Below are 13,426 nucleotides of genomic sequence, written 5' to 3' on the forward strand. Positions count from 1 at the left end.
TTACGGGTGTTACAACTCTCCCCCACTTAAACTGGACTTCGTCCTCGAATTCCGCTACAGTCACCTACCTCGCAAACATCTCATGCGTTACGCCTACAAGTTTCCTCCTACCTTCCCTGAACCAACTGGTGTTTCCACCGCCACTGGCACCCACCATCCTGGAAGTACAACCATCGTCCCGCGTAATTAATGGCCTTCCCAAGGCAACTGAACCCAATCATCAAGACCTTCCAAACCTAATGGAGGATAATCCTTACAGTCATACAGAGGCTACTTCTGTCTTTCCGAGATCTGAAATCTATATTGGTCTGTCTCCCTGACAGACCGTCTATGCTATAAAAACTACCATGCCAAATCCTCCTCGAATAACTGTTCAACCAGAAAACTTCTCTCCCCGATTATCTCGATCCTACCATCAGAAATAAAACCCTGTCCATAACCAGCTGTAGAATACTTATACTTGACAGAAGGCTCAGTTTAATCCTTCGAGTAGAAGATTCGCCCCTGAATCGATTAGACTCAGACAAGAAATACCGGATTCCACCCAGTTACTAAACTAATGAACACCCTCTCATTCACTCCTAGCGTCTTCTGAAGAAAACTTCGGCTATCAAAACTGCTCTATCCACATTGCCACTCTTGGCTCTATAAATCCTGGAATCCCCGATCTGATATCTCGGCCCCACGGTCTCTGACAGGTCCCACCTGCCTTGCTATGATCGCATGGGCGTCGCCCACGGATATCACCCAAACCTTACTATGGAATGGCCTTGCCCCCAGGTCTCATCTATCTAGCTATCCTTTCTTGATTCTGATCACGCTAACTAAGAGATACGAGTCTCGTCCACACTCCGCTGACGAGGAGATACGACCCCTCGCCTACACTCCCCTCACTAGGAGATAAGGCCCCCTGCCCACACTCTGCTAGCTGGCCGCTAATGAATGTTGCAGCTATCGCACAGTCTTACAACATTTTCCATACTGTCTGGCTGCTAGTGAATGCTAAGGCTATCCCGTAGTCTTACAACACTTTCCATGCTATCTGGCTGCTGGTGAATGCTACAGCTATCCTATAGTCTTACAATACTTTCCACGCTGTCTGGCTCTTGGTGAATGCTACGACTATCCCGCAGTCTTACAACACTCTCCACGCTGATCATGCACACGACCTAACATCCTGGCTAAACTCGCGTCCTGACGGGAATTTCCTCAACCTGGTGTCCAAATCTAACTATCAACCACCAAAAAGATATGAACCATACGTTGGGAAGTTTCCCAAACTCCCAACTCACATACTTCTCAATCCACTCAGCTACTTGGGCGACCTTCCTTCCTGAAGAGAATGCGAACGCATCCTAATTTTACACTTCCTTCTGTTCCTGAACCTATTGAGAATTCTCCCTCACTTTGATTCGACTAAAATCTTACATCACACCAGACTGGAAGGAATCCCAATCCTTTTTACCATCCATTGATCAATCAACTAGAGACCAACGCTTACCACTGTTAGTGTTCTCAAAACTAACCAACACTAAAGTAGTAAAACTTTTGAAGACTAACGGAATACCTACCGAGTTCCAATCACACTTGCTACAGCTAACGCATCCTGAGAACCCACTATATAAGGAGACAACCTCCCACTAGTACTCTAAGACTCATGGTACGTTGATGACATATAATCCGAACATAAGCAGGAGGTATAACCCCAAGATACAATTACTATATGTATGCGAGGCAATAACAATAAAATCATAAATAAAATATGATAGGAAAGTAAAAGATATGCACCTGTAACATCGGAAGCTGATCGTGCTTCCTTTGTAGCCAACTGGAAAGCCCTGCTCCTCGCCGCAGACGCCTCTGCCCAGCCCTGACGGCCGTTGGTGATCCTCAATGTCGCAGGTGCAGGTGCCATCACCTGTCTCGCTGCAGCCAAACTCAGACATTGGGCCTTCTTATGGCCCCTATGACTGCCATGAAAATAGATCAGGTCTGATCCCTAGGTGGTAGTAGCAGTACAATTCCTGCTATAATGACCGATCCGACCGCACTTGAAGAAGCCAGAATCACCACCACTAATGCGCCGACACGCACCCTCGTGGGTCCTGCCGTACTTGCCACAACGGCTACGGTCCTGATGACATCTCGATATAGAATCTGATACCTTAGGCCTCTTGCTCGACCCTACAAATATATGCACCTCATCTGGTTTCCTCTTCCTCTCTGCCTCTAAATCGATCTCCTTCTCCCTGGCTCGAGCGATCATATCCTCTAGTGTCTTGCAGCAGCACCGACTCACAAACTGTCTAATGTCGCTCCTCAGCATCTCATGGTATCGAGCCTTCTTCATCTCTTCGTCCGCCACATACTGTGGAACGAGAAGGTCCCTCTCCCGGAACTTGACAGTGATCTCCGCCACTGTCTGCGTAGTCTGCTAGAGATCCTGAAACTCCCATGCTAACTGCTGCACCTTAATCACTAGTGCAAGCTCAGCCCTGAACCTGGTCGAGAAGTCACCCCATGTCACTGCGTCCAACACGGCATCATCTCCAATAGCATGTCCAACCTCCTCCCACCAATCACGTGTTCTGTCCTTCAGAAGACCGGAGGTGAGTCGGACCTTGTCCCCTTCGGGACACCGTCTAGTACGAAAAGCATTGGCGACATCTGCCAACGATCGACTGCTAGCAATAGGGTCCTTAGCCCCATCATAGTTTGGTGCTCCACAGGATCTAAACTCCATGAATGTCAAAATTTAAGCCTGCATCATGGCTGCCATCTCGGTGCGGAATGCACCCAACCTCTCGTAAAAAATCTCCAAAATGCTCTCCTTGACCGTACCGAAGATCATAGGAGTCTAGTCCATAATACTGCACGTAATCTCAGATGATATAAACTCTCTCATCTGCTCATCCAACTGCCCAACTCCAGAGCCCGAGCCTGATCCTTCACTGGCACCTAAACTGCCAACTGGTCTAGTGCATAACGTCACCATATAGAAAATACACCATATCAAACATTTGAATTTATTTAGTCCTTGCAATATGTAACTTAACCTATTCATTTACTAGTTAGTTAGAGATAGCTAGAACTCCTAAAAGCACAAAGCAAGCAACATTCATGCATTAAGTAACTATAACCAAGCATATCCTAATCAGACCATCATATCACTGACTAATCTGTACTAGCATGCAGTTCAAAAAGTTCATACACATATAACAGGCACATAAGGCATCCTTCCTAGATCCTTAGCCCTAATCTAGCATGCACTTCTCATAACATATCGGTAATTTGGGAGTACTTACTTGAGCTCGGCTGATTGCATGCACCACACCCTTTTCTCTTTTCAAAATTCTTTTCTCTTTTCGAAATTCTTTCCTCTTTTACAGTTCTTTTTATAAAAATGTTTTTCTTTTGAAAATTTTCATACCACGTCCCCAGTTTGAGTTCAAATACACCCGAGAGTGTGCCTGAATCCCTCAAACAAAGGCTCTAATGCCTACTTGAAACATCCCAAAAATACAGTCTAAAAATTTCATTTTAATTATTAATTAAACCATAGTTTCCAAATTCATTTCATCCAAAAACATAAGTCATTGTATAAAATCAGAGTATCGTATCTAAATACACGCCAACATATCAGAGTAAAAACATCCCATGATAAACAAATGGTGTGTGCACTGCAGTCATCCCAAGTTCTTCCCCTTGTTACCGGAAGTACTTGCTACCCTTAGTAACCGGTCTATGCTTCATAACCTTTGTCAAAGTCAAAGTCAAGGTCAAAGTCAACACTCCAGTCAAAGTCAAAGTCAACACTCGAGTTGACTCAAATCGTTAAGTCATCCTTCAACTAGGCGAGTTTCCACAAATCACCGAACGCAATATCTTGAACCCACTCGTCGAGTTTACCTTAAACTCGCAAAGTTCTCCATATCCACAAAATCGAGAAATCCCGACCCAACTCGTCGAATTTTCCAGCAACTCATCGAGTTGCCTCCTCTTTCATCAGAATTGGGAAACTTCCAACCCAACTCGTCGAGTTCCTCAGTCTGTTAAGCATTTCTTAACAGATTAATCCTCTATTCTTCAGATCTAAGCTCCATACTTCACTTATACACTGAAAATGTCCTTTTAAGGGTAAAGTTTCCAACTTTACCCGTTAATACCCTTACTTCCTGGGTTTAGCTCGAACCTTAACTCTTTAGGACCCAGATCTTGGTCGACAACTATCAATACTCCAAGCTAAAACATACAAACTGAGATCTAGACCTTAACCACTACTTGAATACGTAAAGCTTCCACCTTTCACTTCATGTATGGCCTTTTGGAGCTTAAAAGGCCAAAATGACATCCTATGGATTGCATGGGGCTTCAATGGCCATAAAGTTTGCACCTTTATGCTATGAAAGCCCTCTATAATTCCAGATTTGAAGATATACTTACTTGGGTCGTCCATATCCCAAGGATCAAGCTTCTTGGGCCAAAAACCCAATAAAGTGAAAATAAGGAAATCTAAGAAACTACTAAGCAAGTTAGAGACTTGATTACCAGAGAATGATGAGGATTAAAGGAAGTCTCAGGATCTACTATCTTCTCCTTGAATCCTTTAGATTCTTCTTCTTCCACAAGCTTCAAAACACACAAAGTTCACTAAAAAATGGCTCACAAGCTCACAAATGCATTAAGTTTTTTGAAACTAGGGTTTGGGATTTGGAGGATGGAAATTAGGCCAGCAAGTGGGGATTAGGTTGCTTAAATAGGGTGCAAAATCCCAGATTTAGGGTTTCCCAAACCCAGTCCAACTCGTCGAGTTGGTCCCCTCCAACTCGTTGAGTTGGTCTTCCAAAAACACGTGGGACAACCTTCCTACTGGTCGATTTCTCACCCTTGAACTCAACGAGTTGCCTTCTTGTTTGGAGATTTTCTTTCCCATTTAGCCTTCTGGTTTCCAGGTGTTCCCCAATGCTACTCTTATACTTGATAAACAAGTTACGGATGATAAGCTACCCATAGTGATATTCGACAAGGTGGTAATGATAACGTAGAATAGGATAATGCGATGTCATCTAAGGATCCAAAGGTATCTTCCATTTCCACTTTTGAGGATGTTTTTAAAACTCCTCTTGATAATCCTCTGATTAACCTACACCAATATCATGTTATCTCTTCCATAAACTCAACCTATTATCCTTTACCTCCAACCATACCATTAGTTTCATCTCACATTTCACTTCCAGTAAAAAGTATATATTTCACTTCGGTTTTAATTCTTATTTATGAACCTCCAACTAAAACATTTGGAGATAAACTTTTTGACGTTTTTGATACTAGCTTGTTTGGAGCTGATGACCCTTTGGAAGATGTTGATTTATCCAAATCCATTGGTGATGATTTTTATTTAAAATTGTTGCCCCTACCATGGCACCTTATTTACTTGATGACGAAAGTGATCCTGACCCAAAGAAGGAATCATTTTTCTTTGACCAGGAAAGACTAAAGGTCTTTGAATTATCAAATGTCTATGTTAGTTGGACATGGTGAATATTTTTCTTCTTCCGCTTTCATAAAAATAATCTCTAATCATGAAGCCACGGTTAAACGATTACTTTCCGATAATGCCAATCCGGTCTCTAGAAAATGCAAAATCAGTGTTGGAGAATACAAAGAATATGAATATGGATCCGAATGAAGTTAAAGAGCTTCGAAGACTTGCATTGAATAAAAGTTCCATTCATATTGTAAATATCACCAATACTGTTCACGCTTTAGCCCAAACTTTTGATTCCGAAGCAGAAATGGCTTATCAAATTGAAAGATCAAATGTGAAGGTTACATTGCTCAAGTAGGAACTTTTTTTTGAAGGAAGATCTTGCGAAGAAATATGATGAACTTTTATCGGTGAAAAATCGAAAATTTGAAATTAGCCAACGTCTTACAAATATTGTTGAAGTCAAGGATGTGCCTTATATTGATTACATGTTGAACTTGCTAGAAGATAATCTTCAATCGATGTTCAATCATCTTTCCATCTTTGGCAGTGTTCCGACTAGTCAGGCTTGTTCAAAGCAAAGGGGAGAAGGTATCAATATAACTAAGAGTGTTAATTAGATTGTTAATCCATACGTTGTTCCTCCGATGGTTTTGAAACCTACTATTGAAAATAAGGTTGTTGTTGATTTTTAACCTCTTGTCATGAAACTAAAGAATGTTATTCCTCTTTAAAATTCTAGATCTAACACAACTTTTGTTTTAGATTCAACAAAAGTCAAAGTTGTTGATCAAACTAACTCTAATGAAGAGTTGGAGAAATTACAACACTAGGATATTGAGAAAAGAAGAAACGCATCAAAGGAAAAGATATATAAGCTGTTAGACTCTTTCTGGAAGCTTTATTGCCAAGATGGACAGTGAAAAGAATGAAATATTTGGTAATCGATAATGTTGAGCAACACTGGTTAAATTTGATGACCTTTTTTGCAATCGGAAATGTTGAGGGTCGTCCACTTGATTTTCCACTTACTATGAGACTATTTTTGTGAATATGTTTTTTGAACACACATGGACTTTCTTTGTTAAACGGCGTTCTAATCATAAAGCCTTTTGAGTTTATTCCTCTCAGTCAAGTCCATAACAGGATATCTAGAGTCTAAAGAAAATTTCTACTATTGTTGATTGTCAATTCAAAGGCTACATGTGTGAAGTATGTGAATCCTCATGATTGGTTTGTGTTGGCAGTTGCTCTTGGTAGGGATAAATCGAAGTATGTGAATCAGATTGCTTATCAAAAGAAAATGATAAATTTTGATTTTTTTGAAATTAGTAAGATGGATGTTGATCTGGTGGAATTCTTAAACAGAAAACCTTGTATTGGTCCATGTGATCAACCCAATAATATTCAAAACAAAAAGGACGGACTGATTTAGAAGGAGTGATTTGGAGTTGCATATAAAACCATTATGGACAAAAAGTACAAGAATCAAATCTTTTATATGCAAGACAAGCATTGTTACTAAACTAAAACTTTGAATGGAAACTTTACGAAGATCGAATTATGCAATAACAATTCGATGGAAGAAATACAAAGTGAATTCGAAGTGTTGAAATGGTATATTATTACTGTTCGAAATTTTTTTATTGGCTTTGCTCTCAGATTTTTTTTCTTAAAAAGCTTGAAGACTATTTTCGGTACAAAGGGGAGATCGTTAGGTCTTATAATGCTGTAATATGTTGTGTCTTAGTCTTTTGTGAAAGGTTTAATTGTAATATTTTGTCTTTAATATAATGTGGATTCTGAATGATTGTTAGTTTCAGAATTAGTTCGCCTAAGATTTCAGAGCGACAAAGCTTAATAGTTTGTAGCACGTGTTACTATTTAAGTGTCATAATCTTATTGGTTATCATCTCACCGACTCCCTTATAGTTCTCGTATAAATAGGGATATTTGTTAGATATGAGGGTAAGTCTTTTGACATGTTCTTACATGGTCTGATGTAACCGAGCTTTTTACTCTCAATGAAACAAACAAAAAATTATTTAGCTTCTCGATCATACATTTCATTAACGTTTACATGATATTCTTGATTTGTCGGACATGAAACTAATTTATCGATCCTCCAACTTTTGACATAAAAGCCCTGAAGTTTGGTAAGTTTTGATTATGAGACGATTTTTTGTTCATTAATGTTTAAAATTTGAAGAGTTTTTTTGCTTGTTACATATCTTTTATGTTGTTACCCTAACTTTGGGGATTAACGAACAAAAAATACCACATATAAAATTGACAAAACTTGTCCAATTTAAAGACTTTTATGTCATTTCTCTTTTTAAAAATAGAGGAGATTGGTAAATATTTTTGTACAACACTATCCAATCCTACAAAACTCTGTAATTAAATATTGTGATTTTGTCGAAGTTTTAGTTGAGTTTGTCTGAATAATTTGAAATTTAGCACAATAATGTGAAGATTATCCATGCAAATCTCAGTTTTAAGCCAATGATTGTAATTAATTATAATCTGGTAAAACGTTTAAAACGTTTCCTCCAAAAAATTTGTAATGAATTAATCATGAATGCTTATGGATTTTGAGTTTAGGTGGTACCTACTAATTTTTTAAACATGAAAAATGCAAATAACGACTAAAACAATAAAAAGAAGGTTTATCACATTCTAAACGTTACAAAACGAATCAAATCAATATAAAAATTAAATCTTAATTTAAATTAATAGAATAATTGTTTCAAGATAATGAAAAACTCTAGAATTTTGATTGTATCTCATATATAACATTCTTGTCCACGTGAAAAGCCTTTGCAAGAAGATCTCCATCGACATCAGGGTTTGATCCGAACACAGCATTTCCAATGGTTATCACACCTGGGTTTTGGCTACTCAAACTTGCAAGAGCAACCGCGTAGCCATTTCCTACGTTTCTTTGGAAGTGAATTAGACCAATTGGGAAAACAAAAACATCGCCTTTTCCAATTACTTTTGTGATGAGACGGTTTTCTGGGTTCGATGTCACAAACCCTACTTGAATGTTGCCTTCAAGCACAGTCAAGATTTCTGTAGCCCGAGGGTGTGTGTGGGGAGGGTTGAGACCCCATGGAGCAAAGTCAACACGAGCCAAAGAAATACCCAAAGTGTTAAGTCCTGGTAACTCTGCTACAGACACCGGAGTCACTTTAGACCCAACATCGGTCGATGTATTTCCCATGAGATGGATTCCTCTAAACAAGAAATCATCTGCTTGTACAAGCTTTGCATCTTTGCATGCCAAACCATTCACCATTACTGCAGAAACAAAAAAGGAAAATTTATAAGTTTGTATAAATAGTTAAATACTAACATATTTTTAAATCTTGATGACAATATATATGGAGCATTTCTCAACATTTAGAGATATAGTTTTTACCTGGGGTGTTTGGTGCAGCTACACAAAAGTCCTGGAGAGGACTAGGGTCTGAGGCCAAAGCAAGAGAACAACTCATCAACATGAGACCGAGTAAAACCATATAGAACCTCATGATTGAGAGAAGGAAACTTGACTTCGACAGACTTTGGCAGCTATAGAGAAATATATATGGAATAAAGTATGCAGCATTGTAAGTTTTTTATAGTGAATACATTCGAAGATAAAAGAAAGTAGTATATGTCTTCACCCTACCGACAAAAGCTATGTGGAAGAAAAAACAATGATAATGTCAACAACGATAATGTCATCAAACGCATGTTAAAAGTGCTTTGCAATTTTTAATTTGATAAGGAATGCTGGCTCATGTTGAATGTTTATTATGCTTTGAAGTGGTCAAAAAGGTTTAACTTCTAAAAAGCCAACCGTGAAAAGAGTCTATATGTCGTAGGAGCACAAATTCAAGCTTGGCATAGATAAACCACTACATATAACAGGGTAACTTATTTGCGTTTGTAAATTTTGTCGAAAGGATTTTGTATTTATAAGAATATTATTAATTTTTATCTCTAAATTTTACAATAGATGTTGACCTTATTCATGAGAAATTAATACATTTCAACATTACAAGAAGTTCAAACCATTGCTAATCACAATAGAAGGGCTTTTTGATGAGTTTATTTATGGAGCCCACGATATTGAACTTATATTATTCTTTTTTATTATAATTTTCTTGATTACTACTTATGAGACCCATTAAGTTTTTTGTTTCTAAAAACGTTACCTCTTCATGATAGCTTCCTTTATAATAATACTACAATGAAATATCTCTAACAATAAGAGCCTATGTTTTTTCAAAGATTAATTGGATCTCAAAAGCTTTTGAAAAAACTTCTTTTTTCTCTAGGTTATCAAGTTTAACAACTAACATTTTCAATTTTGGACCCGATCCATTATATATATATTTTTATTATTATTAGTGTAAATTACACCAATTATTTTTACGGTATACCCGTTCAGTTATAGTCAAAATTTTAGAAAATTGATGTGAAGCACATCTATGGTTTCAAAATCAATCACATATGGTCTCTCTCTCTCTAAGACATACACCTCGGCCCCGTCAGAAAACCCTCTTGTTCCCTTCACACGAGGACATATATGTCTCTCTACATATTCTTTTAACATCGATATTTATACACATTAGGTTGCCAAACAAAACAAATGATTCTGGAGTTGCCAAAGGTTTGGATCGACATGCAACACTATTAGGAGGGTGGATCCCCTGATTTCCCTAGGGCTATTGTCATTATTCATGGGTTGCTGATAGCTAAGAACAATCTTAAAGCATAGTTGATGTTTACAAATCGATGCAAATTCACGTTGAATTGTAGCAGAGTTATCTTCTTTATTTATGTGCTATGTGGTTTAGGCTATTTGTAGTGGTCTTTTGAGGTTTATATATGTTGAAATGTTGATGTTGTAATCTAGGTTGTTATTTATTTATTTATTTATTTTTGGTCTTTAATCATTGTTTTTGTAAATGAAAAACATAGTATTAATGTAATGCAATACACATTAAGTTATTATAATATGTTAAAGTAAACAAATTTAATTAAACAAAAACTTATTATGGATTTACTCATGTAAGATTACCGGGTAAAATGACAATTATGTTCACTAAATTCTATAGAATGTAATATGGTTCATTAAATAATGTAAAATTTACAACTTTATAGATAAATTCTCTAATACTCAATGTGATAATCATTATAGTGACAATGGTCAATTTAAACAGTTACTAAAGCATAAGTTTAAAACATAGAGTTAATGATCTTTTTGGTAAAGGAAAGTGGTAAGACATAACTTACAAAGTTAAAATTATAAACACATGTTTAGCATCTCAAATGTAAAATAACATATAACATGCAACAACAAAGAATTTCTGACTAAATAGAAACACATTAATCTACTACAACCCTCATAGATTGGTACTAACAAAGAAAGGAAATATATCCATGAAATCATACATACAATCATAAACTCATAAATCCATCGGTTTAAACACTTTTCCTCTTCATACAACCTGTAATAACCTAAAATCCAAAAGATAAAAATTAAACACTATGTAGACAACATTACTATAACAAAAAATACCATATTCATATATGCAAGCTTAAAAAGAAGATCTACCTCCTAATATGGATTTAGATCTCATTGCTTGACATTTGACCCACCTTGCCCCTTACAGGTCCTAGAGTTACAACACTTGTTGTGGTACTTACTAAATGTCATGATAATGTATCTCATTAAATTTATGACATTTGGCTTGATATTTGACTCCTTTGACTCACAACTTTATCCTTTCACTCTTTCTTTTCTTCTTGGGTCTAGAAACATATAATATTTAAAGTTATTTGTATTTACAAATAAAAACCATATGACATCATTGAACAGAAATGTATTAATACATGCTTGTGATACTTTGGTTGAATTAATTTGAATTGAAAGGTTGATTTGGAACATATGACGACCATTGATTGGATCTATCTTGAAATTGTACATTTGCTTCAAAGTTTCGTTTCTATAACCACTATCAACCCAATCTCCATGTTGTCCATTATCTTCACCATGTTATGCGATATCCCAAATGAATGTTAATGCATCCTTAAATTAACGAGGTAAACTCGATTTTTTCCTGCAAGGACAAGTACTTTAATGAAAACAAACATTATACTAATTTAGGTATTGATAATTGGATTAATATTATTTCATCCATTATGGAAAACATTACGCTAAGTAGGCTCATTCTTGAATATTAATATTAACTTTTAGGTTGCAGTGCTTGTTGGGTTTTGAGTACTATAACACTCCTATGGTGCACATGAAACCCTAAATGCTTTGGATCTATGTTTTTTCTCTAATTATACATGCATATTTTCAATTTTCTAAAGCATACAAATTGACATTTGAGCAATACTACTAGTTAGATGACTTACCTATTAGAAGGACTTATAGTTCTTGACCTTTGAAAGCTTGAGCACCCCAAGTGTGATGCCCCTAATGGTTCACAAACACCAATATGCAATAGGAGGCTTGAGAGAATAAGTTAGCACAAAATCAGTATCAAACTTCTTAGAATGATGGTGTAACCGATTTTGGTTCTAGGGGCGTGCTTTTATAGTGTAGTAAAGGCTAGGTTTACCCTTCTAAACCCTAATGAACTTTCATATTAATTAGGTTCCATGGGTTAACCTCCATAGACTATCCATGGATTATCTCATTGGTTTAGCCCATCGTAAATAACCATTGATCATTAGCCCACACTATAAGAATCATTGATTTACATAATCAATCCCCGTATATTTAATTAGTCTCTTTTGATCACAAAAGTAATTCTTGATCAATACTAATTAAATAATATGATTTCATATTAATATATTATACTTTTAATATATTAATAAATCATACATAACCTTATTCTCAAAAGTTTATCTTATCAAATTACACTGGTGAAGGCAACCTAAAAGGATCATGCTACAATCGGGTCAAGTACATCCCAGTTATAGTTATGGGCTTAGACGCCAAATCCAACAGTGCTAAGAGTGAAATATCCTTCACTTATGTTTATAGGGAATAGAATTGTACTTTGATAAATCATAAAAAGTTAACAAACATCATTGCAAATATATTTATAGAATGTAAGTCAGAAATAAGAAAAATCCCAAAACATTAAGGTGTGTTCCTAAAAGATAATTATACATTACTATTTCCAATGTAATCAGGTAAGTTAACTTCAATCCACTCGTAATTTCACTATTCCTAAAACATATAGTTGGGTTTTATTCAAAAAATCGGTTTCTAAAAAGATAAAAACAGAAACGAAAGTTTAACAGTATGAATAAAATTAAAACTCATTTTAACCCACCAATGATTATTTTTCAAACATTATGGATTAAAACAACCATATGATGAAAATAATACAACCTTTAAAGACTTTGGTTCCTCTTAGGAGGTTGGAAGTTGATGAAGAATGTTGGGTAGAACTCCACCTTATTTAGGAAAACCAATGACAACTCAACTTGATTTAGATGCTTTTCCTTATTGTAATAATGGAACCTCTTAAGCAATTAAGACAAAGAAACAAGTTTTTCTTAAAAGAGAGTATTCATGTCTCATCACCATTTTACCTTTGCTTCACCAATTAAGACATGAGGAGAGTAAGAGAAAAGAATAAAACCATGAAATTTTTACACACAAAAAGTGAGAATGAAATCCTTTGTTGAGGCTTTTATTATGGTGTTTATCTCATGGTTCTTATGGCTTTTAAGACCCATGGTTAATCATTTTGTCATGCCATGCTTCTAAATCATGGCATTCCCTTTAAAATAAGCAGGTATGAAAAGCTTGTCCCATAACTTTCTCTAGCTAGTTCTTTATAAAAAGGAAGAGAGATTTTTATAAAAAAAATCTTGTAACTTTTATATTTTATAAAGCCATGGCATCTTAGCAAAAAGACA

General features: G+C 36.3%; 1 protein-coding gene across 1 annotated transcript; it reads right to left on the minus strand.

Moving 5' to 3' along the window:
- Nucleotides 1–8,137: 8,137 nt before the first annotated feature.
- Nucleotides 8,138–9,096, minus strand: LOC111909642 (putative germin-like protein 2-1). Its single transcript, XM_023905422.3, has 2 exons — nucleotides 8,913–9,096; nucleotides 8,138–8,791 (listed from the first exon to the last, which is right to left on the minus strand). The coding sequence occupies exons 1-2, from the start codon at nucleotides 9,022–9,024 to the stop codon at nucleotides 8,256–8,258; spliced, it is 648 nt and encodes a 215-aa protein (XP_023761190.1). The 5' UTR covers nucleotides 9,025–9,096; the 3' UTR covers nucleotides 8,138–8,255.
- Nucleotides 9,097–13,426: the final 4,330 nt, after the last annotated feature.

Source organism: Lactuca sativa, chromosome 9 (assembly GCF_002870075.4).
Source record: "Lactuca sativa cultivar Salinas chromosome 9, Lsat_Salinas_v11, whole genome shotgun sequence".
NCBI lineage: Eukaryota > Viridiplantae > Streptophyta > Magnoliopsida > Asterales > Asteraceae > Lactuca > Lactuca sativa.

What these genes read in the sequence shown, in the direction of transcription:
- LOC111909642 (XM_023905422.3), bottom strand. Translation starts at nt 9,024, where the DNA reads ATGAGGTTCTATATGGTTTTACTCGGTCTCATGTTGATGAGTTGTTCT. An exon ending in AGCTGCACCAAACACCCCAG is followed by an intron (nt 8,792 to 8,912) that starts GTAAAAACTATA and finishes TTGTTTCTGCAG; the next exon opens with TAATGGTGAATGGTTTGGCA.